This window comes from Haemorhous mexicanus, chromosome 4, assembly GCF_027477595.1.
Source record: "Haemorhous mexicanus isolate bHaeMex1 chromosome 4, bHaeMex1.pri, whole genome shotgun sequence".
NCBI lineage: Eukaryota > Metazoa > Chordata > Aves > Passeriformes > Fringillidae > Haemorhous > Haemorhous mexicanus.
Genome location: NC_082344.1, coordinates 53,586,863 through 53,610,915, shown reverse-complemented (window position 1 = coordinate 53,610,915; position 24,053 = coordinate 53,586,863). Strand labels below are relative to the sequence as shown.

General features: G+C 40.9%; 1 protein-coding gene across 6 annotated transcripts in view; it reads left to right on the top strand.

Moving 5' to 3' along the window:
* The window catches only part of LIMCH1 (LIM and calponin homology domains 1), a 174,412-nt gene extending 170,232 nt beyond the window's left edge, over positions 1 to 4,180 (top strand). For all 6 annotated transcript variants that reach the window (XM_059844922.1, XM_059844923.1, XM_059844927.1 and 3 more), the window contains one exon: positions 1,111 to 4,180. In XM_059844922.1, the coding sequence (XP_059700905.1) occupies positions 1,111 to 1,136 (26 nt within the window). In that variant the 3' untranslated portion in view covers positions 1,137 to 4,180. The remainder of the gene's footprint in view (positions 1 to 1,110) is intronic.
* The last annotated feature ends 19,873 nt before the right edge of the window (positions 4,181 to 24,053 follow it).

Genomic DNA, 24,053 nt, shown 5'->3' with positions numbered 1-24,053 from the left:
CCTAATTTCTACAGCAGTGTTACTAGAAGAGGCATTAGAGATCTGTGTGCAGTGTTTCATGTAACAATGTTTTGCATTTGTACAAACCCAACAGAATGGTAACCAAGCCCATAACAGAGGAAATAGGTTTCGAGAAAATGTATGGCTACTGAAGAATAATAATGGCACGGGGTTTTTAATTTTTACAACAAATTGCCTCTTCCTTCTGTGTCCCCTGGTCATGCAAAATCTCAAAATCTGGTTAGTTGAATTAAGCTGCAGTAACTGTTGTTGATAATTCACAGGGACTACTTTTGATAGAACTGCAAACATTGCTGGTTACTATTTTTAAGCTAAAATTTGATGCACGGCACACCTGAAATTAAGAATAAACTGGTGCAATGTCAGTGTTTTGCCTTTCAGTTCTGGGAATAATGCTGCAAAATGGCAAATCAGTTGTTTGATTGCATGGCTTGTGCCTTTCTGCCCCCATGTAACTGTGCAGCAGTGGGCAGAAGTGACAATCTCTGACTAACCTAGGGTCAGTCAGTATTGTTTTGAGACACTTATGGACATCTTGATGAAATATTTTGGCTCCCAGAAGCTTATCTGAAAAAAATGGACAATTCTGTTTCAAAGTATATCATCAAAAAAAGATGACTAGAAAAGCATTAAGGATTGTGTTATGGTCCAGGGTCGAAAATATTTCTGGTTTTCAGATAAAAGTGGATGGGGTTTTTATCAGTAGGTTTTGTTCCTGTACAACAAAACCTCACAAGGAGGAAATTCTCTATTCAATGTCAAACACAGAGAATGGTCACAGGTTTATGAGTGTCAAAGTCAAAGGCTGCAGAGCCTGAAATCAACATACACACAAGTACTTTGGGCATAAAATAAGATAAAACTTCATGCAGAATGCATTTGACACGTGGCAAGGAAAATGTATTTCCACTGGAATTATGCTGAATCTTTGTAGTGGTTCTGCCCCAGCTTTGCAGGAGAAAGAAAAGACAGGGCACAAATATATATAGCTCCAGATACATTTTTTTGAATTGTAGAGATCATGTACAGAAAAGTCTATATTTGTTAAAATTTGTAACCAGTTACTTGTTTTGCTTTTGTTTTACCTAGCTGCTGGACAGCCAACTACATTGTGACATGACTTTCAGTCCTAATAAATTTCAAGAAGGAACTCTCTTCTCATATGTATCGGCTGCCTCCAGACAATCACTTGTTAAAGCTTGAATTCATGGACATGATGGCTCTCATCTCGTTTTTAAAAACTCACAAAAAAAGCTGCACCTGCTCCTTAGAAATGCAATATGTTGGTTTTTGCTTCCTTAAGAAATTTGCAAAATATGTATGACCATGTTTGGGAAGGCAAAGCCTAAGTACTATTAAAAAAACCCAACAAAACCACCTTCAGGTATGCTTATGATACCCAGTCTGTTACCTTGTTCTTTTGAAAGTAATAAGAGAATAAACATGCAATAAAGCTGTTTTGTTTTAATATTTCTAGCAATTAAAAAGTTTAAGTTTACAGAACCTTTATAGAATATGCCAACTTGAGCTGAGAAGTAATTTTAAGATAGTATCTAATCAGTGCATTTGAAAAACTAAACATCACAGCACGACTTCTCTGTTACAACTGAAGCTATAACTTTTTTTATACAGAGACTAGTTTGATAATACATCCTGTACTTCTGAAGCATATTTTGTTTATATTACCTTCAATGGAGGGTAGAAGTTAAACAAATAAATTATTGCACCTTTAGTCATAGGATTTTTTGTTTGTGTACTTCAAGTAATGTTCATGACTATAGCTTAATATTCTCTGAAATAAAGATTTCTTCATGAAACCTAAAGACTGCATACCATTAACAATGGAAAAATTCCCATCAGGAGCAATCCTTCTTAGTAAGTCCAGCAGCCTGTGTTGTTATTAAGCTCGATGGAAGGTGATGTGGGGAAGAGGCAGCCGAGCAGGCAGACCCAGCAGAGCTCTCTGAGCTGCAGTTTGATGCTGTGGTGAAGCTTTTCTCTTTGGCTTGTAACTTGCCAATTGATTTGAGTGGGTTGGACAGCTGCTCATTCACTTGGAAACATTACACTTGGTTGAAATCTCACGCAGAGAAACACATGTGGTTTGGGTACTTTCCCCCCAGGGTAGAGAATTAGACATCCTTGAGCCTGTGTTCCTTCATCCACTATCCAAAAATAGTCAGCAAAATCCAGAAGTGTGGAAGATGGGAAGGGAGGAGGCTGGAGTCAACAGGCAGAAAAACTACCTTGCCTGTGTTTGAGAGAGTTTTCCTTTGTGCTCTTTGATTAAGCCTGTGCTCCTTACTAAAGCAATACAGCAGTTCATTGAAACAGAGGTTCAGCAGGTACCTACAGTAACAGACAAAGTTAGGGAATGTATTGCCACTATAAAACATCCTAAGACTTTTTGGTAAACAGTTACTGGAAATATCTTCAAATGGAGGGAAAAAATCTTTTTCTGCCTTAAAACCACTATAAAACTAAATGAAAAGAGATTTCTTTTATCTGTGTGCATATCAGTCATCTTTTGATGTGTTGGTAAATAGAAATGAAGTGGTTATTAGGGAAGCAATAATTCTGAGTTGTTCTCTAGGTAGCAATTATTTATTGAAATGCTAGACAGTTGCTTGCATGTGAGTTGCATAACCATGCAAAACTGCATGTCATCAAACACACACATGCCATGTCATTGGAGGACATTGTGACTATCTGCTGGAAAGTTACATGTTACTTCCTTAATATTGTGCCTTAGAAAATGCAAAGCTGTTGCACACAGTCAGCAATGACTTATGGATGCAATAAATCCAACAAGCTGAAGTCCTTCGTGGACTTCACCTGGGGAATATTTTTAAGTAAAAATTAAATAAATCAGAAAATGTTTTGGAGCTAAAAGTGATATCCTATATTTTGATCAACCACCTGCTTGGTTTACTTTTAAAAGGTTTTGATAACCAGGATGCTAATTATATGCTTGTGGTTGTTAAAACATTTTCCCACAAAGAATGTGTAACATGGAAATTCAAGAAGCAGATTTCATATCTGACGTGGTACATCTGTATAACTCCCTACGCTGCATTAAGGATATGTAAATATATAATGTCTGAACCTAATTTTAAAACGAGACTGTGCATGCTTGTGCATCTATTTGATATGGGTCTCTAGCACTGCTTCACCCACGTGATAGAGGTAGATGTGCAAATCAGTCCCCAAGTGTATCAAAAATTGGTGTCTCAGAGGTCAGGTCCGCTTCTCATTCATCTAGGGGTAAGTGCCCAAAGGGCTTAGGAGCATGGTTGGGATAAAGTGCATGAAAGAGGGGGGAGGGATATTGCATTGCACTGCAGACACCTTACTGGGTCTCTGGAGCTGCTTAGAAATTGATCCCAGTGTCTGTCAGATAGTTTTGTATATGCATGCTTTAGCAAAGTTGATTGTACTCAAAGCGAATTGAAGCAGCGCTCAACAATGACGATTTTTTCCCCTAAGGAACATCTATTCACCAGCACAGAATAATTTCCAACAGTTTTCTAAATCGTACTTGCCAACTTCTTAGGTTTGATTTTATATTCTCTCTGGAATCTTACATGGCAAATTCATTCAGACTAAGATTTTTTTTTTTTTTTCCAGTTTAACACATTAAGATTATACATTTCTAATCAGGAACTTTGAGCACAGAAAAAAAAATAATGCTTTCCCACATTTGAACTGCAAAATGTAAATGTATTTGTTGCAAAAAATGGTTTATTATTATTGAGCAAGTACAATATATGTAATGGGTTTTAGATGTTTTGGAATTAATTTAGCCTCTTACTACTTCAGAGAACCTACAGGTGTCATAACCCATCTGTATTTTACAAGCCCATTTTCATGGTGTATTTTTTCCTTACTCTTGCTATGTAGTGTTATTGATGCAGTACATCTGTAGTTTTCAGTGAATGTCATAAAGGTTGGTGAACCAGAAGGGGACCATCCTTATCTGCATGTCCATTCAGGGACAAGGATTGCTCTCCTAGCTGGGGCTAATGTTGAATACCAATTATGCTAATCTTCCCTCTATTTTATTTATTCTAAAATGCCTCTGGAAATTAGGAAAACTTGTCTAAAACTCAACAGCTTTTATAGTAAATGTATGTTTATAAATAAAATGTTGATTACCTTTGGTGGTGTTGATTCTACTTATTCTAACTAATTTCTATTGCGTGAGCGTGGATTGCAGAGTAGAGGCTTCTGTTTGGTTGGCCTTGGCTGAGCCAAACTATGTTTTCCAGGATTTAGTGTATGAGATGAGACAATAAAAAATACATAGCTGAGATGGCAAAATACACTGTGGATTGCCTCTGAAAGCTGTAGCCCTCTATTCACAAGAGCATGTGTGCCTGTTGTGGTAAAAGATGAACAGAAAAGGCTTTCTGTGGAGAGGCTAACCCAAAGTCCTCAGGTCTTTCATCAGTGTTGGTGGACTGTGGTTCAGACCTTAACTCAACAAAGCACTTTGTATATAGCAGTGCTAGGTACGTGCTTGGTAAATTCCATTTCCACGTAGCGAATATCCTGGAGTTTGTGCTTAGTTTTGCATTTGCTGAGGTATCTCACTAAGTCTTGAATTACAAAAGGGTATGACTTGTCCAGTCACCAGCAGAAAGTTCACACAAAATTTCAAACTCATAACTGCCCCTTTTTCATTTGGGTCTTACAAGGATGACAAGTTTGGGGTTGTGCCAGTAGAGTGTCAGCTATTAGATGAGTCATGGGGATGTACAGACAATTCAATTTTCATTCATTCATTCATTCATTCATTCATTCATTCATTCATTCATTCATTCATTCATTTTTATCCTGGTTCCCTAATGGCAGTGGTGGTGGCCTTGCACTATTCCAGCATGTCCATGAAGGCCAGCATTCTCTCTGGTGGCAGAGGCATGCTGGGATTCCTGGCAGTGCCATCGGTGCCCTGTCTGCGGGAACTGCTCGCTGCCACTGGAGGTTGCTCTGAGGCTGGATTTGGAGGCAGTCAGGCAGCTATTTCTGCTCCAGCAACTCTGCACCAAGGCTGCTTGGCACACAGACACACTGTTTGTGACCCTTATGAGCCAGGGAAAATAGGGGCAATCCTGACATGATTTTTGTAATATTATTATTATTGCTACTATTTTCTAGTGAATGTGACCCGCACAGTCATTTATGGTCCTAAAAGGGAATCACTGGAGGTGCATTGACCAGGCCAAATAATTTTGAATACCTCATAAATGTGGAGTTGTGTCACCTGGTCACCTCCCCAGGACCTTCACCTGCAGGTAGCAAAGGCTGCCTGGAGGGCCCCGAGGGAAACCATGGTGCTCACAGGGCCTTGGCATGCTCTGGGAGAGGACTCTGGCTTGTTGAGCAGTGGGATGAAGCTGAGGGTGTGTGGGAGAAATAGGAGGTGAAGGGAGAGACGAGTGGGCTGTTACAACTGAGGTTCAAACATCAGAGCAGAAAATACCCCAAGCAAAGAGGGATGTGTGCACGGCACCCCAGGAGAGCTCTGTGCCTCCTCTACATCCTGGCCAGGTGTGATGCCCACATCCCCCTCCTATCCCCCATCACAGACTGTTGGGGCAAGTGCTCAGTTTCCTCCACCCAACCCATTTTGTTTTGCTCATTTATTTTCTCTCCTTAGCAGGTGTTTTGGTGCAGAGGTCTTCAGTGAGCACAGATAGGTGCTGGTAGCTGCAGGAGGCTCTAGGCAGAGGTGATGAACATCAGTAGCTTGCTTACCTTGTGAGTATTGATCATGATCCAGTGAACTCTTCTGGAGCATAGTTAAAAGCAGGCAGCTACCACTTTGTTTAGAAAATAACTTTAGGTATGGGTCTTGATGGGTCCCCTTCCTGGTAAGGGGAGGCTGGTCAAGTAGTTACTCAATAAAATGTGCAGAGTGGAAGCCTGCCCTTTACCAGGTTGGGAAACTGGGGAACAAAATGACAAGATGACAAAATGACAAGATGACAGAGACACATCTGCAGTGAAAATCAGAAGGGGTAGTGAATGCTCAAAATGAGCAGATGGCCACTACTTGGATGGGAAAACAAAAATGTCAGTAAAATAAATCTCCTGTAAAGGCAAACAGGTCTCCCATACAGTTTTAAAAGCCTCCGGTAGGAATGTAATTTCATCTGAATTTCCTGATAAGGGGAAATGACTAAACTGGAAGCTGCTCAAGTTTTTCAAGCAATAAGAGCCCAAAAAAAGAGATAGAAGGTACAGGACAGGATGTGACTCTTCCTACAGTGGGGGGGGTTGGTATTTGAAGGGTTGTGGGGGGTGTCTATTTTCTAGTTCATGTTTTTTATAAAATGTAGCATGAGTTAAACATGCAAGAGGGAGCTGCTGCTCCACAGATCTTATGGAGTGCCCCATGTTCTGCAAGAGTAGCTAGTGAAGCTAGGTAAACCCCAAAGCATATGGGGTTTTAAGTCATTTAGGAAAAAAAAGCCCTCCATTATTCAAGATAATCTTATAAGTCACTGTTCACTCATCCATAGAGTCCATCTGCTTCACTGCACGTGATGCACTGTAAATTCTCTTAGCTAATGCCACATCCATAGCTCACAGATGTATTTTTTTCCTAAGCAGATGACCTGCTGGTTAAAACCTGCAGAAGCCAGTCATGGGTCTAGAAACTAAATCAAAACTAACCAAACTGCAAATCTTTCCCTGGAATAACAGAATTTATCAAATGGCAAAAGAAAGTAAGATTTCAAAAATTCCTTTTTTCTGTTTTGTTCTGATTACAGACAAAACCACTCCAATTACAAGCACAGAAACAGAAACATGCTATCCACATCTCTGGAAACTATGTGTAGTAAGGCTGGAACTGCTGTTCCAGGGGCCTGGACTTGGGGCTTGGCAATGGCTATCCCCATTTTTCAGGGGCCAAGTGCTCTTTGGTTGTCTTTGGGGGGGTTCGTAAAACTTTGTGAGTGTGCACAACTCGAAGGAGGTGTTACAATAATCCTCAATATAACAATATGTCCCTATCATTCAAATTGGAGATGTTACCTCCAAATGCACCTTCCTGGGATCACATCTAAACATCTCACATTGCCAGGTGAGAACAAAGTTCCAAAAGATGTGAAATGTAGGGTTTTTAAAAAAATCTAGTTGCATTTTTTTTTAGGAAAAATGAATTCCTAGATGAGTGATTTGGCATCTGTGTGGTGCATTAATTAATACTAATGTATTGAAGAAGACTGGGTTGCAGCATGAGATTTCTATGTTGGACTTTGTGCAATTATGCAGGTCTTAAAGTTCTTCCTGACTGGTACACAATGATAACACTCAGATAATTTCCAGCCCGAGGGTGAAGCTCTTTGAACTGTTTCATGAGCTGATGTTCTGGAGGTTTTCTAGAAAACATTTGGCTTGGCTCATATTGAATGCTTTTTGTGCCCTTCCTGGTTCCATGGGTTTATACTGGAACCATTCTTGGGCAGAGGGAAGTGGTCATGGTTTGCCATGGTCTCTGGGGAGTGGAAGACACTGCTTACAGAGTCTGGAGAGGGAAAGCCCTGCCCTGAAGCCAGGCATGACCCCTGCAAGCCCTCTGTGCCCAGCTGTGTGCCAGTTAGGCTTTAGATAGGCTAAATGTGAAGACAACAGTGTTAGATAGACCTATGAAATGCATTCTGTCTTCTTTTTCTAAGTATTCACAGGTCTCCAGCTGAGTTTAAAATGGATGGATATCTTATCATATATCTTACCCATACTCCTAAATGAATTTTGTATCTTGGTATGATTTTGAAACAGGTAGGATGACATTAAGAGGGGATCTATGCCACTAGCTGACATAATTACAAATCTGTTCCAGTGGACTGAAGCTGAATTTTAAAATTAACTTGCACCCTCACAAACCCACTTCCAACCATTTCTGTTGGAATGCCAACTACATGTCCAGTGTGTGTCTGTGTGACAATGGCAATGCTGGCAATTAATGGCAGAGGCCAATCAACCATCCTGAACTCTCATCCCCTGCACTTTGCTTCTGCCAAGGCTGTTATTTCTCAGAGCATTTGTCACAGCTACACTGGGGTACCCAGCAGTTGAAAAGCCATTATCTCTTTCAAAAGCAGTGACTAATGTGCTTTTGCCCCCAGCAATGTGGAACGTCACAGGAAGATTTTGCTGTAGAATAATCTGTGTTTACCTTGTGGAAAAACAGCTGCATTTTCCTAATATCTTTTTAGATAAATAGAGGTCTTTATTTCTTGCAATTTTTTCTGATAGCTTTCTTCTTATATTTCTCCTGGAACTGTTGATTGGTATTTTTATATCCTTCTGTCATTAGCAAAGAGGCAATTTTAAGGTTTCTTTCCTCTGAGTAAAATAATATTTCATTTGATTGGATGATACTGTCCAGTGTAATTGCATGTGGTTTGATAATCAAAACTTAAAAGCACCTTTCACAAAAAATGTCAGCTGACTTCTCTGCCTGTGGTGGCAGCCCATCCACCACAATATTCTGCAATACCAGGGCCAGTGTATCCCACCTGGTGGCAATGCACTGGGGTGAATCTAAACATCACAGGCACTCCATGCACTCCATTTCATACAGAAAAGGATGGTGCTTGTTATTCATTGCAAGGCTTGCCTCATTAAATCATCTTTTCAGGCAGTGGACTTCTGAGGAACTTCTAGAAAAATCAAACTACATGGAGCTGAGGTGGTGGCACTGCCTTTGCAGTAATTCTTTTCATTGTGGGGGAAGAAGGGGAAGGAGCAAGGTTTTCACTTGCACAAGCTGCAAGTCATCCACACAGTTGGGTTTGTATCTGGGAAAAAAGCCTGCATGGTTATGTACAGGAACATTCACAGTCATCGCTTTCTTCAAGTTGGTGTAGGTGGTACAATAACTTCAAAGCTGTATTTTTTCACATGTTAATAACTGAACAAAGTGTAGGTTCAAATAAACAGTTTGTGATGGAATATAATCACTTGATACTTGGTTTTCTCAATATCTCTATCTTGAATGCTAAGAATCTGCTTACAGCATGAATACAATTAAACATGATATGTTAGATATGTTTCTTGTTACTGCAACAAGGCTCTTCAAGCACGTGGCTGTTTTCACACACTTCCAGCTGACTATAACACTTGTGTGCTGTTACCTCAGGAGCTGAAGACTTACATTGTACTTGGTAAACTTTGATGAAAAAAGTGATCAGTTTTAATTCCTACCAGATATAGGCAAGCTAAGATGAAAAGACCAATAAATCATTGGATGCAGAAGAGCATCCTAACTTCCAGGAACTGTTTGTCTGTCTTGGGGAAACTACTTTGAGGATCAAGCTCTCAAAAGGTAAATGATGGAGTTGTAGCACTTCCCTCTTGTTCTCAACCTAGGACATGAGCAGTTTCTCAGTCTTGTTCTGCGCACCAATAAAATCCAGCTGTGCCCCCACGGCACATCCCAGCTTGCCAGGAGGCTCTTTTGGCTGTAGCCAGCTCTGCACAGCTGCCCACTCCCTTAGCCCCGCTGGGTTCTGGGCCCTGCTGCTCTCTCTGCACCTTTGCTGTGCATCTGCTACAGACAATTTCAATTTTTTCCCTCAGATGCTGGGGATTTCGATTTTTTAAGCAAGCAATTCTTCTTCATTTGATCAATACAGCATTTTCCAGCTGCTTCCTGTGCACGTGCAATCAGAATGAAGGGCTGTAAAATAACCAACGTTGCTGCTTGGTGGGCTTTGGAAAGACCTCTGCAAACAGGGCAGCCCTTCCTGCTGGGGGAGTGCTCTAGCAGAAATGGGTGCATAAGAAGGTGGTTGGAGCAGCCCGAGCGTGGCAAAGATGTGTGCATGCTGCACTGAGACTCTTTATTAAAACCTTGTGGCTAGCGAGGCAAATGTCAGAAGACATGGCTCTCTACAGGCTGCCATAGTACTTTTCTTCAAGGAATAAATACCATTTTTATTTATTTACAGTTTTAAGACAATATGTGTCTCTTTTGAAAGTACTGAGCTGAAGCTTAAGCACAATTATCAATTACTTCCTTATTATTCCTTATTATTTTATTAATATAAAATAACTTGATTTTGAACAATTTTGAGTGCCACAATGCATGAGTACAAAATGCCAGAGGCTTGGAAACAGCTGGATTTTCAAGGATACCTGATGCACACTCCCAGATACACAGACATCCTTATCAGGCTCCAAGACAGGTACAGAGCCACTGCTCTTATGTGAAAGCATGAGTACCTAACCTTGGTTTTTCAGGTTTTTGGAGCTTATCATCACCAGAAAACAGCAAAACCCTTTTCAATTGTTAGTTGAATCAGATTTTAAAATACAACTGTGAGACAAAAAAATACTATTTACCTATATTTATAAAAGGATACATAGGTCACAGATCCATTTAATTTGTGCAGAGAAAGAATGTCTTCACTAGTGAATTTGATTTAGCCTACAACCTGACAATAAATGTGCTTGAAACTCAGAGGAAAACCAAACCAAACCATTTTGCATGCATTTACCTGCTACTGTGACTGCAGCATAGTGACTGTGGAGCTGAGAATGACTGGGCTATCTGAGTACTGCAGCAAAAATCACCAGGGCAGGAAGAGCATCAGTGTGGAGTCAGTCTGTCTAGAAACAGGGCACACAAAACAGCAGCAGCAGAGCCTGCGCTGCCTACAGCAGAGCCCCGGGAGCTGGGGCTGGAGCCGGCAGCACCGCCGTGCGTTGCTGCTGCTGGGAGCGCAGAGCTGCCGGCGCTGGCAGATCATTTCCTGCGCTCGGAGCCGGGGGAGGCAAGCTGAACCCTTCTGGGGAAACGCCCTTTTGAGAGAAAAGATGGCAAAAGATGTTTCTTTTCTGGAAGAAAGGAGATTTCAAAGTTGTAAGCAGACTGGTTTTGTGAGCGATGCCTGCCGCAGTGGGGCAGGAACTGTGGTTCATTTTCTGGCTTTCTTTACAAGATTGACTTCTCAGCTGGATGATGTTACCTGGGCTTCATATGTCTCATCTATGGGGAAGGAGAGATGGAAACAACCACACTGTTGTTCCCACAATCTTCTGCCTGGAGAATAACAGATATTTTATCTTGGTAAAATAATTGTAAAAAAAATCTAAACATTTATTTGCTGGAGGAGAGATGAAGAAAAGGTTTTTCCCTAAGCTTTGGTGCCAAATCAGCTTCTCCAGTTAATTATAAAATGACTTAAAGGAATAGTCCACATGCTGCTCATCTTCTGGAGGTGCTTGCTATGTAACATACCAGCCAGGAGGCTGGGATGTGACAGGATATGCTCCATACAAGTACATGCATGTGGCAGACTGCCCCTGCCAAGGGCAGGCAGCTGCCAGGGGGGCTGCCTCTGAGAGCAGGTGTTTGTGGCCATCTATTGGTTTTGTTGCCTTTTCTGCAGGGATTTGTGATATGATGTGCCGCTCCATGTACTCCTCACATGTCAAAAACCTGATTTCCCAGGAAAATGATGGCCCACACGAGGCTGGGGCTGGCTGGTAGCTGAACAAGTGGTCCTGCTGGCTCAGCAGTCACCTGCAGCTGTATGCAGGATATGCACCTGGAAAGTAACCTCAGCTTCCTGCTGGAAGGGAGTAGCCAAAGCTAGGTCGGGCTGGAAGGAAAACATGGAATCCAAAAGATTTGTGCATTAACTGTTAGATCAGCTCATCCAAATATTCAGTTCATCAAAACAGATATTGTGAAAATAAACCACACAGCTCCTACCTGCACAAGAAGTTTAATAAATGTTTCAAAGCAAAAACATCCACCCTTTCCTTTGGACTGAGCCAGTTACTGCTCAGCAATATTTTCTGGACTGAATTTATTGATGGATGAGAACATTAAATAGTTAAAAGGATTCTTTCATCTCAGTGAATCCTTCATGAGGACAAAATAAACAAACAAGGAAAAACTGCCCAGATCCTGCTCCTACTTTAAGTCATGGCAAGTGTTGTGAGGGTGACTGCTGCCACATAGCTAAAGGACTAAGGCACTTTGTAAATCAAATTTCAAGTAAAGAGATTGGTTTGTGAAACATCCTCGGCGTGGAGTCACAAGCTGTCAGAGTGTATTAGCATTATGTTACTGGAGTAAAAAGCAAAACAAATTAAGATGTTTAACAGCTGAAATCTGAAACAAAATTGTGTTTAATGCTGAAAATCTTGTTAACATGTTTTCAGGCTTCCCTTTCCCCAGATATTAAATCTCAGTGTGTTTGCAAGCATCTTTTTATCACACATAGAAACCTACTGTGAGACAATGAGAACTGCACATGACATATGGTAAGGACGGTGCTTCACCCTGAATGCAAAAGCCTCCTCAGCATTGCTGCAGCATCCAGCAGCACATGGGAAGGTTTTAAGGACCAGGAGAGACACACAGCTGGAATTCCCTGTGTGTGCAGGGTGACAGAAAGCATTGCATCAACAGCAGCAGGCCCAAGCTGAAGATTGCACATGTTGTAACATTTAATGTGAGGGGTAATTTGAACTCCCAAACTGGTTTTTCTTTCATATTGGCTCCCACAATGAAAGAACCATTAAGGGTTTTAGTGATCTTCCAAGACTCTGCTTCTAGCAGAAAATTGGCTCCTTCTCCTTGGACACAAGACCAATTTTTAATTGAATTTCAAGAGATGATGGATGTTGTACTTTATTCCAAGTCTATATGCTAAATTAACAAGGCTGTCTGCTTAGTTTCCTCTTTTGAAACCACACTGAGATGAGTTTCTGCTAATTCTCTTATACAGGGCATTAGACATGTGAACGGAGTCCTTATTCAAGGATTGAAATAATGGGCTTTTTTGCCAAGCTTATTACTTTGGGTAATAATTTGAGCTGTGAGACAGCAACAATAATTTGCTTTCTGAAAAAGGATTACCAGTTGAATTATTTCAAGTAGAATGAAACTAAACATATATTTCCATAAAAATATTTTTAAAATATTAATTAATTTTTAAAAGTATATCTTAGAGCAGGGACCATTCCATTAGGTGGGCTCATTTCATGTTTGTTTTTCCCTCGTGCTCCCCCTGACCACTTTTAAAGATAACAGAAAGTTCCTCAGGAGTACTATGGATTAAAGAGTATTTTTAGCTTGCATTAGCAGTTTTTACCATGTTAACAGATGCCGTTGATTATTCAAATATTTGATGTGGCAAAACACAGAAAAAATTGTATAAAAGTGAATGTTTTTCTTAACACAACTGGCCACTGCAATAAAATTTACATAGTACTGTACATCAAGAAGATGTTTCACAAAGATAAGCCATTGGGAACGCAATTTACAATGAAACTTTGGACAGAACCCAGAAAATTTGAAGGTAAAACTCTAAACAACTGGGCAAAACCAGGAACCAGCTCTATTGAGTCTATGTATATTGTTCTACCAGTAGAAGCTGAGTTGTTTCCTGAAAATAGTGGGGTGGCCAAAAAGGAGGGCACCTGCTTTTCACTGCAGTTGGGAACAGCAATGAGCCTACAGCTAGGAACACCTGTGCATGTATGCCTATTCTTTCTAAATTGGAATGTTAAAAAGCAATTGTGCTTGTAATTCTAAAGGGGCCCAGGATGCCAATAGTCCTAATGGTTTCCTTTTGGCTGCACAGACCTAGCAGGTCTTCTTACTTCACAAGGAGCTTCTGAGATGGACTGAACAAACTGGCAACATGGAATGGGGGTCTCACTTCATGTATCATCAAATCTTTTTCTCCACTGGAAAAAAGAAACCAGTGCAAAAATGCATCTGTCAGTGTCTTCCTCAAGAGGAGGTCAAATACAGAGATGACATATATCAACTAAATAAAGCAACAGGATGAAAGAGTCTGGTTGAAACAGCTGAGTAATTTAAGCATAGAATAAATAGAATAATATAACACATTTAGCATAATTGAATAATGGCCTTCCGATGGGTGACACAAGGTGAAAAAGCAGGTTCAAGTCTTTATTCAGCTGTGTGCAGGATATGCACCTGGAAAGTGACTATGCTTCCAAACAATAGCTTGTTGAATAAAATAGTAATAAAATGCCAATTCTTTTTTATAGCTTTATATTTAAAAAATATTTCAGTCCTACTTGTGTCAGACACCAGTCTCATCCTAGTCCTCCCTTGCTTGGAGGTTGCCAGAGGTTCCCTTTTTGTTAATGTTTTCTGCTGCAACAGAATGACTCAGTTTTAATTATGGCTGTAGCCTGAATGATCCTGCAGAGCTCATCATTGGGTCCTGGGAGAAGCTAATGGCTTATCTGTTCTGTATAATTGTTCAAATCTTCTTCTCCATCAGTTTTCTATCAGTGATATCTCATTTGTTTGAATTGTATGCTAGTGAGTCAACTACTCAATCCAGGACTTTAAAAATACACTCTGGCAACTAAATAGAAAAAAAAATTTTGAAATTATTTTCTTAGAGCATGAAATTGGTGTGACTTATGAAATACTGTATCCTCATGGAGATGCACTGATTAGCAGTATCTGATATGCTTTTATATCTAATGTTAGTCTCACTTAATGACACAAGTGATTAAGCAATTTGTTCCTCCTGACATAGAAACAGAAAACTTATTTCTCAACAGCTTTGCCACTGATAGTAAGCAATAATTTTAATATCTTTGTTCAACAGCCAGCAGCATGGTTAATACCCAGTTTGTTAAAGTCACAAATCCCTTTCAATGATCCACAAACAGAAATCCTTCTGCTAAAGGCAAATTTTTCTTCCCCAGCTCCTTGAAGCTTGAGGTGAAGGTTTTGTCAGCAGCACAGGCTTGTTGGCAGTGATGGCAGCACCTGGGCATTTTGACACCTGTCATTGCAACTCCCTAAACTGTGAGGCAGATTGGTTCCTGGGGGAAGGGAGGGTCCAGGTGCTCGTGGAAAAGAGAAGTGAATGGCTTTCATGAAGAAAAACTGTTTGGGGACAATTCATAACCTCAATGAGCAAACAAGTGACATGTAAAAGCAGGTTTGATGCACTGCTGGACAATCCCCTGGAGCCCTGCTGCCATTTGTGGGTGGATGGAGACCGTGCTTGCCGTGACAGAAGAAATAGTTACTATGGAGGAGAATAAATTGCATTTCTAGTGCATCTGTCCCCTGTAAGAAAAACCCAACACACCTCTAAAGACACATGTTTCACCTTCTACCTCTGTGCAGAAAAATCTGAGAGACATGACTCCCCCCTGGATAGCAGGACACTCCCAGCTGAAATCTGAGCTCTCCTCTGCCTCAAACTGCCGTGCCGAAGGAGCCACTTCAGAAAACACATCCCTGGTGGCTAATTTATCACTGGGGGAAAAGGGATCACAAAACCTAAACTGATCTGGGAAATGCAAAGGAGACACACAGAGGGGTTTCTGAGCCTGCACTTGCAGGCCATGGAGAGGTTTTGGCACAGCTGAGTTTCAGTGGGATCAGAGTCCTCTAGAGACACATAGCAGCACATCTCCCCCTTACCTTCTCCTGTGCCTAAAGACTCAGAAAGGAGAGTCTTTAAAGGTCTCTCACCTGTTCTGCCCACAACAGGTATAATTTTGCTGGGGGATTTTGGGGAATTAATCTGTTGTATCTATCTCTCTTCCCCACTACCCCAATTAAATGGCTATAAGAGAGCTTTTCTCCTCCTGCTTCATTTCAGCTTCAGGATAAAACTAAGTGATTCCCAATGTGTGGTTTTATTATTAATAGTTATGCTGAGTAGATTCCATTGAAACCAGTATTTTCTGAAACTTCTCAACAGCTGTAGGACCAGAAAAATCTCAGGCATTCAGGTGTGCTCCAAGGCTCTTCATGCTGTGCTAGGACCACTTTCATTTCAAAGCACTATTGTGTCTTTGGTTCTGTTGACCCTTAATCCTCATATACTGTCAATACTGGTGTGTATTGCCATTTTGGGGTATTTGCCCTCCAGATCTTAACAGATTTTTCTTCTTTAAAACTATGGATTGAGATTATTTACCCACTACAGCTATTTTTTTTCCTTCATGGGACTGCTAACGTCAACACAGAACTCGTCTTGCCTTTCTGTATGTCTACCTGCTCAAGAAGATTCTTCAGCTGTACCAGCAGCTTTCACATAGACAAGCCTGGGAGTGAAAGAGCAGCGACCTCAGCACTGGCAGGGAATTAAGCCTATAATCTAATGGCGTTTCTTTTTCCATTTCTAAATAATGGGATTCTATTAGACCAAAGTGTAGTCGCGCCATAATGATAATTTATTGTATCGAATACCCGAATTTTGCCTTTTATAAATCATGGAGAATTACAGTACACAGTTATATAATTGAATCTTCTCTTGTATCATTAATATTTTTCATTGGTTAGAGAAACCCCTTTTTGTTCAGAATTCACATATGACTGGGTTTAGAATTTACAGAGGGTTTATTATGCCTATTTTTATGTGTTTAAATATTTGCATTTTTATTCCTTTTAAATATTTTGTAACAATTCTTTAAAAGCAGTTTATACTTATGAGGTTTTGTACATATCATTCTGGATAATTTTAAAGACAAATGTAGCCATAAGTTTGTGCATGTATATCCTAAAATTTCAACAACAACAAAATGTCATGATCTTTGAAAAGAAATAATTGAGGTTAATTGATTCCCACATTGACATTTAAATGTATTAGTGGTATACACCAGTGAAAGTATTGATCAGTGAAAGTAATCAGCAATAATAGGAAAAATTAATCACTTTTGAAGATTTATTAGACTTCAGCTGTGGAATGTACTGTGGCCAGGACTGAAGCTGACCCTGTGAATATAACAGGGACCATTACTAAGCAAAAAGACAAAGATGTAAATGAGGGAAAACTGAGAGGGCACACTGTAACTTGATATTAGAATATTGAAATAAGGAGTGGAGTACAGCCTAAGACTTGTGATCTACTGTTCATAAGTCCATTTCTAGATTTGAACAGCAGCAGTTGATTGAGAAGAACACACAAAAAATTTGTTCGTGAAAAATTTTTGTTAAATGTGTCACTTTCAATAAATGGAGATTGGCTTCCATCCTGGTTTAGGTTGGTTTATGTCAGAAATCTTTCAGAATATTTTATTAACTGAAGTTGTACCACCCAGATATTTTTACTTAAGAGCTAATGTTTTTTTCAGAATTCAGTTAAAATCCTCACATCAACCCCATCTTGTGGCAGTGAGTCTCGGTTTGACTGTCTAGTGACTGGGATTGTCCCCTTTTTCTGGTTCTAAGCTAAGCTAAGTCAGGAATCAAACAAACACACTGTTATGTGTTATCCTACTTTTTTTTTTCTCCTAACCAGTTTAGGAAAGAATCAAGTGATGCAGTCACTGAGAGGTGAGATTACATCAGTAAAAACCTGAAGGGCCTGGTCTAATTTCTCCAGTGTTTTAGTATTCATACTCAGTACGATATAGTACAGCACTGAGTAATACAAATTATTAATTCAAATAACTTCTCCACTTCTCTGGAATGATATGTGCCCTTGATTCTTACCCCTTTCCTGTGAATGGCACCAGGTTTGATAGTCAGTGACTCAGGCCAGAAATACTTCAGGAGTGCTACATTCCCAGTGGGAATTGATTATGATGGGAGTGACGGACTTAGATGTCCATCTAGAACATCATCCTTTCCTAAAGTGGGACAAAACCACCCACACCATGTTTATCTAACTTGTTGTTTCCATAGAGATAGTCCCAGTGATAATTAGATTTGGATGTTTAAAGCATCACTGTTCTAAGACAGGCTGTCACATAATGCATTAAAAGTGCAGTAGCAGCAGATAGAGTTTTTACTACCTCTTCTTCCAGATGTAAGGAGATTTTGTTATTAAAAATGAAGAGACACAGTATTTAAATAAAGTGTAGAACTTTGTCAATAAAGTGAGTTCCTCAGATACTGGCAAGCTAGTTGTGGCAGCATTTTTTTTTGCAATATTATCTATGGAGACTCCTGAACTGCTTCTTTTCAGAGTTCACACCTTTTGGTAACCTTTTTAAAGATAATATAGCACAAATATTTTGGTAGCTCTTTCTAGAAACAGTTTGATATTGTGAAATAAAGACAGAACCAAGAGTTTCTGAATTCTCCTGACAACACTGATTTGAGATTATTTCAAACTGTAATGTTAGACTCTTAAAGTTGAAAAAAAAAGTAGGAATAACCTGCAGCTTGTGACAGCCTGTGGAGTGTATCTGTGTAACTGTTCATTGCATTGAACTCCACTAACATAGTTATGATAAACCTCGATGAAAATGAAAATTTCTGCTTTGGTCTTCTGGAAGAGAGAGAGAGAACCAAGAGAGTCCTACAAGCCCCAGGAAGCCACAGTGGTGGAAAGCTGCACAGAGCATCACAGAAGGAAAGCAGGCCAGTGCTGAGCCCAACCCAGCCTGTCCATGGTTACTCACAGAGAAGCAGGAGGAGGGAATAGATTATTCCTGGCTCCTGTTGGGAATGAGCCCAGAATGTCAGTAACTGCTGGGTGCCACAGCTGGCTCCAGGTAGCTCAGCTTCAGCTCCCTTGTCACCAGGAGCCAAGGCAGTGAGCTGGGAAAGTGCAGCCAGCTGGGGCTGGGGCTGGGGCTGCATGAGCCTCCTGCTCCCTGCCATGGCTCCAGGTAAACTAGCCCCCACCCTCTGCTCTCCAAACCATACATGGCTTTTTACCAGCCCTGAAAGCACAGGTGTTTGTGGCTGCATCCTTGGGCAGGGACTGCTGCAGGCACTCTCTCAGGAGGTTTCAAGAAGTGAATTAACTTTCAAAGGCATTGAGTCTCCAAGCTCCATCTGGGTGCTCCGGGTTATGCATGCCTCTGAGAGGAGCAACCCAAACTTTCCTGAATGCCATGTCCATGCCAGATGACCAGTTCTCTTAGCCACAGCTTTCACAACCTCCACTTCTTTTCTGTAATGAATAACCCCAGAAATTCATAAAATGTGTGCTTTGTTCCCTGGATAGGGGAAGTTCCCCTAAGGTCCTCTCTTAGAAGAAATTAGTATATTGATTCTATTTCTATACACATCTTTCTGTGAAACAATACTCAAGTGAATGCTTCTGAAGACCCTATCCATGTGTTAAGCCTGATGACAGAGGCCTCAGTGCTGACATTAGATTTCAGAGTGCTGGAAAGCAAGGTTTTGCTCACTCGTACTTCCCAAAACTGCTTGAACTTTTATCTAATACTGTTGATAGATTTCAAATGCAATTTAAACACTCTTTGAAGTAGCAAGAGATGCCTCTGGAATTCCCTTACTACCTCTCTTTCAGAAAGAAATGGGAATAATAAGGCCTTAGCCTGTCATACTAGTATGAAATAATACTTGTTTTTAATTGCAAATACTTTTACTTCCTGGCGATACGATAGTCATGACTAGGATCAGCCCAAAAGAGTATTTCCTCCATCCAAAGGAAATTTTCATCCTAAAATATGAAAGCATGAGCTTTATTTTCATGGTTAAAATTTCTTGAGCTGTTTCTGGATTAATTTCCCACAAATCAAGAAAATGGTTTTCCTCTCAAATCATTCCTTGGCCTATGTGATGAGCTGTCGTGTGAAGTACAAGGGACAAAGGTGTTTTTCTAAGATGGAAATAATCAGATTTATAATCTTTAATTTTCAGATTATAGTAGCATCCTGGTTGAAGCCACCAGTCAATTTCATAGCAGTTTTTGGGTGATAGCTTGTAAAAGAGCAAGTTAAATTGGTGGCAGAAATATAAATTTTCATCTCCCATTGGTATACAGCCTTCATAGAGCTGATCTTCTTTACAGATAATGAGGGTAATCTACACATTAATGTTTTTGACTCTTAATATTCATGCCAAATGTGCACTGAGAGGTACTGATAGGTACTAGTTTCATAGGTGTCTAGGAATTGACAGTGAGTTTTGTGTCCCAATCCTCCTCTTTACAGTGGGGATGCTTTCCATGTAAAGAAACCCCAAATTTTGACTTCAGAAAGAGCTCATGCTTCAGACCACAGCAGTAAGCTGACAGCCTTGACTAGGGTCAGGCTCATTCGAGGATTCCTGCCAGGTACACTTCAACAGTGTCAAAAAAAAGGTGGGAGGAAAAGAGTGTTTAAAAATATATTCTGATGGACCACTGGCACTTATCTTGATATCTACTTTTCCCATTGGTTTGCAACACTTTGATAACTCTATTGAATAAGTGCAAATATATAAAGATTAAACAATTTAGACATTTACTTATCATTGAAAAGCATTGCTTTTACTAATTTTCTAGATTTTTCTTATTTTCTTTTACAGTTTTCCTGTATGCTGGCCTCGTATTCCTTAGTAGCAAAATTAATATTTGCATTGTTATGCATCCATCAAAGAGATTCATACTGCAGTCAGGAATTAATTTTTCTCCTCAAGTATTGGAGAGAAGGAAGTGAGAGTGTGTGCAAGAGCCAAATTCAACATTAGACCTGAATTCTAACTCTTGGTGTTTAAAAGAGCAAACAATGAAATACTCTAATTGTTCCAAACATACAATGTGAATTTCCCTCCAAACTCTTCAAAATGCAATATGATTGCATTGAATTTGAGTTGGATTGTATAATGAATTATCATTTATTTGAAAAATGTGAGGGGGTAAACCCAAGGAAAATAAAACCCTCTACATTCATTTCTTTACTGGAGCATCTTTTGGCTTCTTAGGTCCTTTTGTCCAGACTTCCTTTCTTTGTGAGCCCCAGAGAACATCTTAGTGTTAAGGATCATCTTTCCTGTTCAGCCCTCACTGGTACCACTGGTAAGCAGCCTTTTGGCATCCTTTTCCTGCCTGGGCTCCTGCTGGGTGCCCCATGGCCTTCCTCTAGCAGCAATCTGTCACTGTGATATTTTATGAAAATCCTTTTGCTAGGATTTTCTCCTGAGAAGCTGAGAAGCTGAGAAGCCTCAGAAAAGAAATGTAAACAATAACTATCTGATGGCTGTGGAATGTGGTCTGGAGATGGTTTACCACCAGGTGCATCTTTGATTGGTCTCATGTGAATTGTTTCTACTTGATGACCAGTCATGGTCCAGCTGAGTCGAGGCTCTGAGCGGTCACAAGTTTTTTATTCATTCCTTTCTAGCTTTCTGATCTCTCCTTTCTCTTTCTTTAGTATAGTTTTAGTATAGCATTTTTAATATCATAAAATATCATAAAATAATAAATCAACCTTCTGAAAACATGGAGTCAAGATTCTCATCTCTTCCCTCGTCCTGGGGACCCTCAAACACCACCACAGCAATCCTTATGTTATTTATTTAACTGATACTCCTTTTTCAAGCTCCTGCCTTTTCAGGCTGGAGAAGTAAACTTTGAATATTTTCAAACCATCCATTTCTACCTGACTGAGCAATCATGAAGGTTGGTGAATTAACCATTCCAACTGATCTGCCACGAGCCCACTGGCCCTTACAAATGAGGAGTGCTATGTGCCTCAGGCCTCCCATGGCTCCCCTTGTTGTGGGGGTGACCAGAGTTTGGAAAGAAGTGGCTTGGGAAAATACTTAAGTGTCAGTGACAGAACAGCAGTCTCCAGAAAAGACTAATGATAAGTTTAAATACCTAAGTGGAAAATTGTGATCAGAAATACAGAGATGATCTTAGTTGGATTGTTGTGAACTGTTATTGGGAGACACACTGCCCTGTTCAGTACTATCCTAGTATCCCTTCTGCAAGGCATCTTCAGAAACAGGAGAGAGTGGTTCCATATCTGGAAAATTTGTAGAAGTTTGAGCCTTAGGAATAGTGGGAGACATAAAGAACACGGTCTATTTAACTTACCAGGAAGAAGATAGATCAAAATGCAAACCAGTTTACAGTGTGAGAAAAGAGAGGTCTAGCAGACAGGCAGGTAGGTCCACTGTAGGAAGCTGAAGCCTCTGTATTAGAAATAAAGCCCAAGTTTTAGCTGACAGAATAGTGAACTTGGCAAAAAAAGAGTAGTGTGTTGTCACCCCTTGATGATTTCAAAGCACAACTGTATGCCATAAAATCTAACCTCACCATCTTCACACAGCAAGGCCTGTCCAGGAGAGATATCTTTAAATCACCTTGGCTGGTTGGTTGCTTTACTGGCAATACAGGTCTGACCTTCTCTAAAAGCTCAGGGGGTCAATTCAGCCACGGTAAAGCAGATTGGGCACTGCAGCTTCTCCAGCAGGAAAACCTTTACATGTAGATCACTATTAGCAGAACTGCTTGGCTGTCCACAGCTGGTTAATTTCTAGAGTCATTCTATTTACTTTTAATAAAGATATTCTTAGATCATGGAATCACTTCTGGAAGAAAACGTAAAATGGCAAAATCTGCCCACAATAAAACAAAACACTTATTTAAAAAAATCATTCAAGTTGTTTTCCTTCAGAAAATGCACTGCATATTTTATTTTAGTATTTTAAACCTGATGTTTCAAGTACTTTATTAGTGAAACAGCACTTGCTCCATTTGCCACATTTTTAATCGTGCTCTCCCCAGCCCCCCAGCCATGCAGATGTTGCACGCTGCAGAAGGCAAGGCCCTTGCAAAGTTTGCTTCTCTGCCAAACCGCAGACATTTTTTTCCTTTTTTTTTTTTTTTTTCCACAGACTGTGCCAGAGTCAGACGGAGTTCATCGCTCCGACGCCCTTGCAGCGAACCCGCGAGTGCCAGGCTTCAAGAGCTGCCCTGGTGGCAGGGGGCACCGAGATGAGCGGCGACCCCAGAAGAACCTGGCCTTGCCTGATGGTTTCCTACAGAACGGGCTGCCTGCTCCCCTCGGCAGCGCCGGGTGTCTTCAGCTACCCCGTGCCCCGCGGGGCCCCGGCACATCGGCCCCGCCGCCCGCCCCGGCCCCGGGGGAGCCGCCGGGCCAAGGACCGCGGCGGGCAGGGTCGAGCCGGGCCGGGCGCTGCCCCGAGCCGCAGCCTCCCGCTGCCGGGCACTAAACGCAGCCCGGTCCCACCGTGTGAGGCATCCGGGTGGCTCCCGGCCCGGGTGGGAGCCGAGCCCGCGGCGGCGCAGTCTCCGCGGGCGGCCCCGCTCTCTGCCCTCGCTGTTGGCAGAGGGATTCAGCAGATGTGCTGGTGTAAGAGCTGGCGAAGGCTCTCTGCAGGATGCTGCGGCCGCTTGCAAACCGGGCCTGTGCTTTTTGCCCTGTTTTCCTTTTAATGGATATTGCTTAATATTGTCCATCTCCAGTTTCTGAGGTAGTGACAAAAGGTCAAATCTGACACATCTTCTCCCCCCAATCAGCCTGTTTGCAATTAATTAATAAGGGCACAATTAGGCAGTAATGATGGGACGGGCAGTTATGGTCTTCCTGATGGTAACGGAGATGGATGCTACTGAGCTAATCTTTTCTTGATGACACTTCAGGTTCTGCGACATGCGCCTTGGATCTCTCTCAGAAATAACCCTGAGACCTCCCCCCAAATAAAGCCTTAACAGGAAGTCAGAAGAGCACAGTAACTATGTTTGCTTTTAGCTTTTATTATCAACAATCAATTAATGGTACACTCTTGGAAAACTATATGCACATGTAGAAATATTTCCCCTTTTAAATAGAAGCATTCATTTTAACCACATATAAATAAATCTGGAAACCCTGAACATAATTTATGACCATTATGCTCACAAACATATTCCAACAGGTAGGGAAAAGAAAAAAATGAGACGACATGCAACCAATAATAAAAATATATATAATTGCCTGAACCTGGTGTCTCTAAACGCAAAGGGAACTGAACCCGTGAGAACCTTATTTCTCCATAAAGACACGCCATAGAGACTACGAGAAGGGAAAACATTATTTATACGGTCAACTAGACAAGTCTGTACTGATATTAACACTATACAGTTGAGTCACAGAACACAGTCGTAGAAAGACACGGAAAAAGAGAAAGCATACCTGGCGACATTCAACTAAGAGCTATAGTTTGTGCCTTGTAAAATAAAATTAGAAAACCCTAACGGAGATGCCTAAAAACTGCGTAGACCGTGTAATAATAATAATTAATAATAATTAATTAATAATAAATACAGGCCGCCCTCCATGAGGAGCGCGGGCCCTGCAGG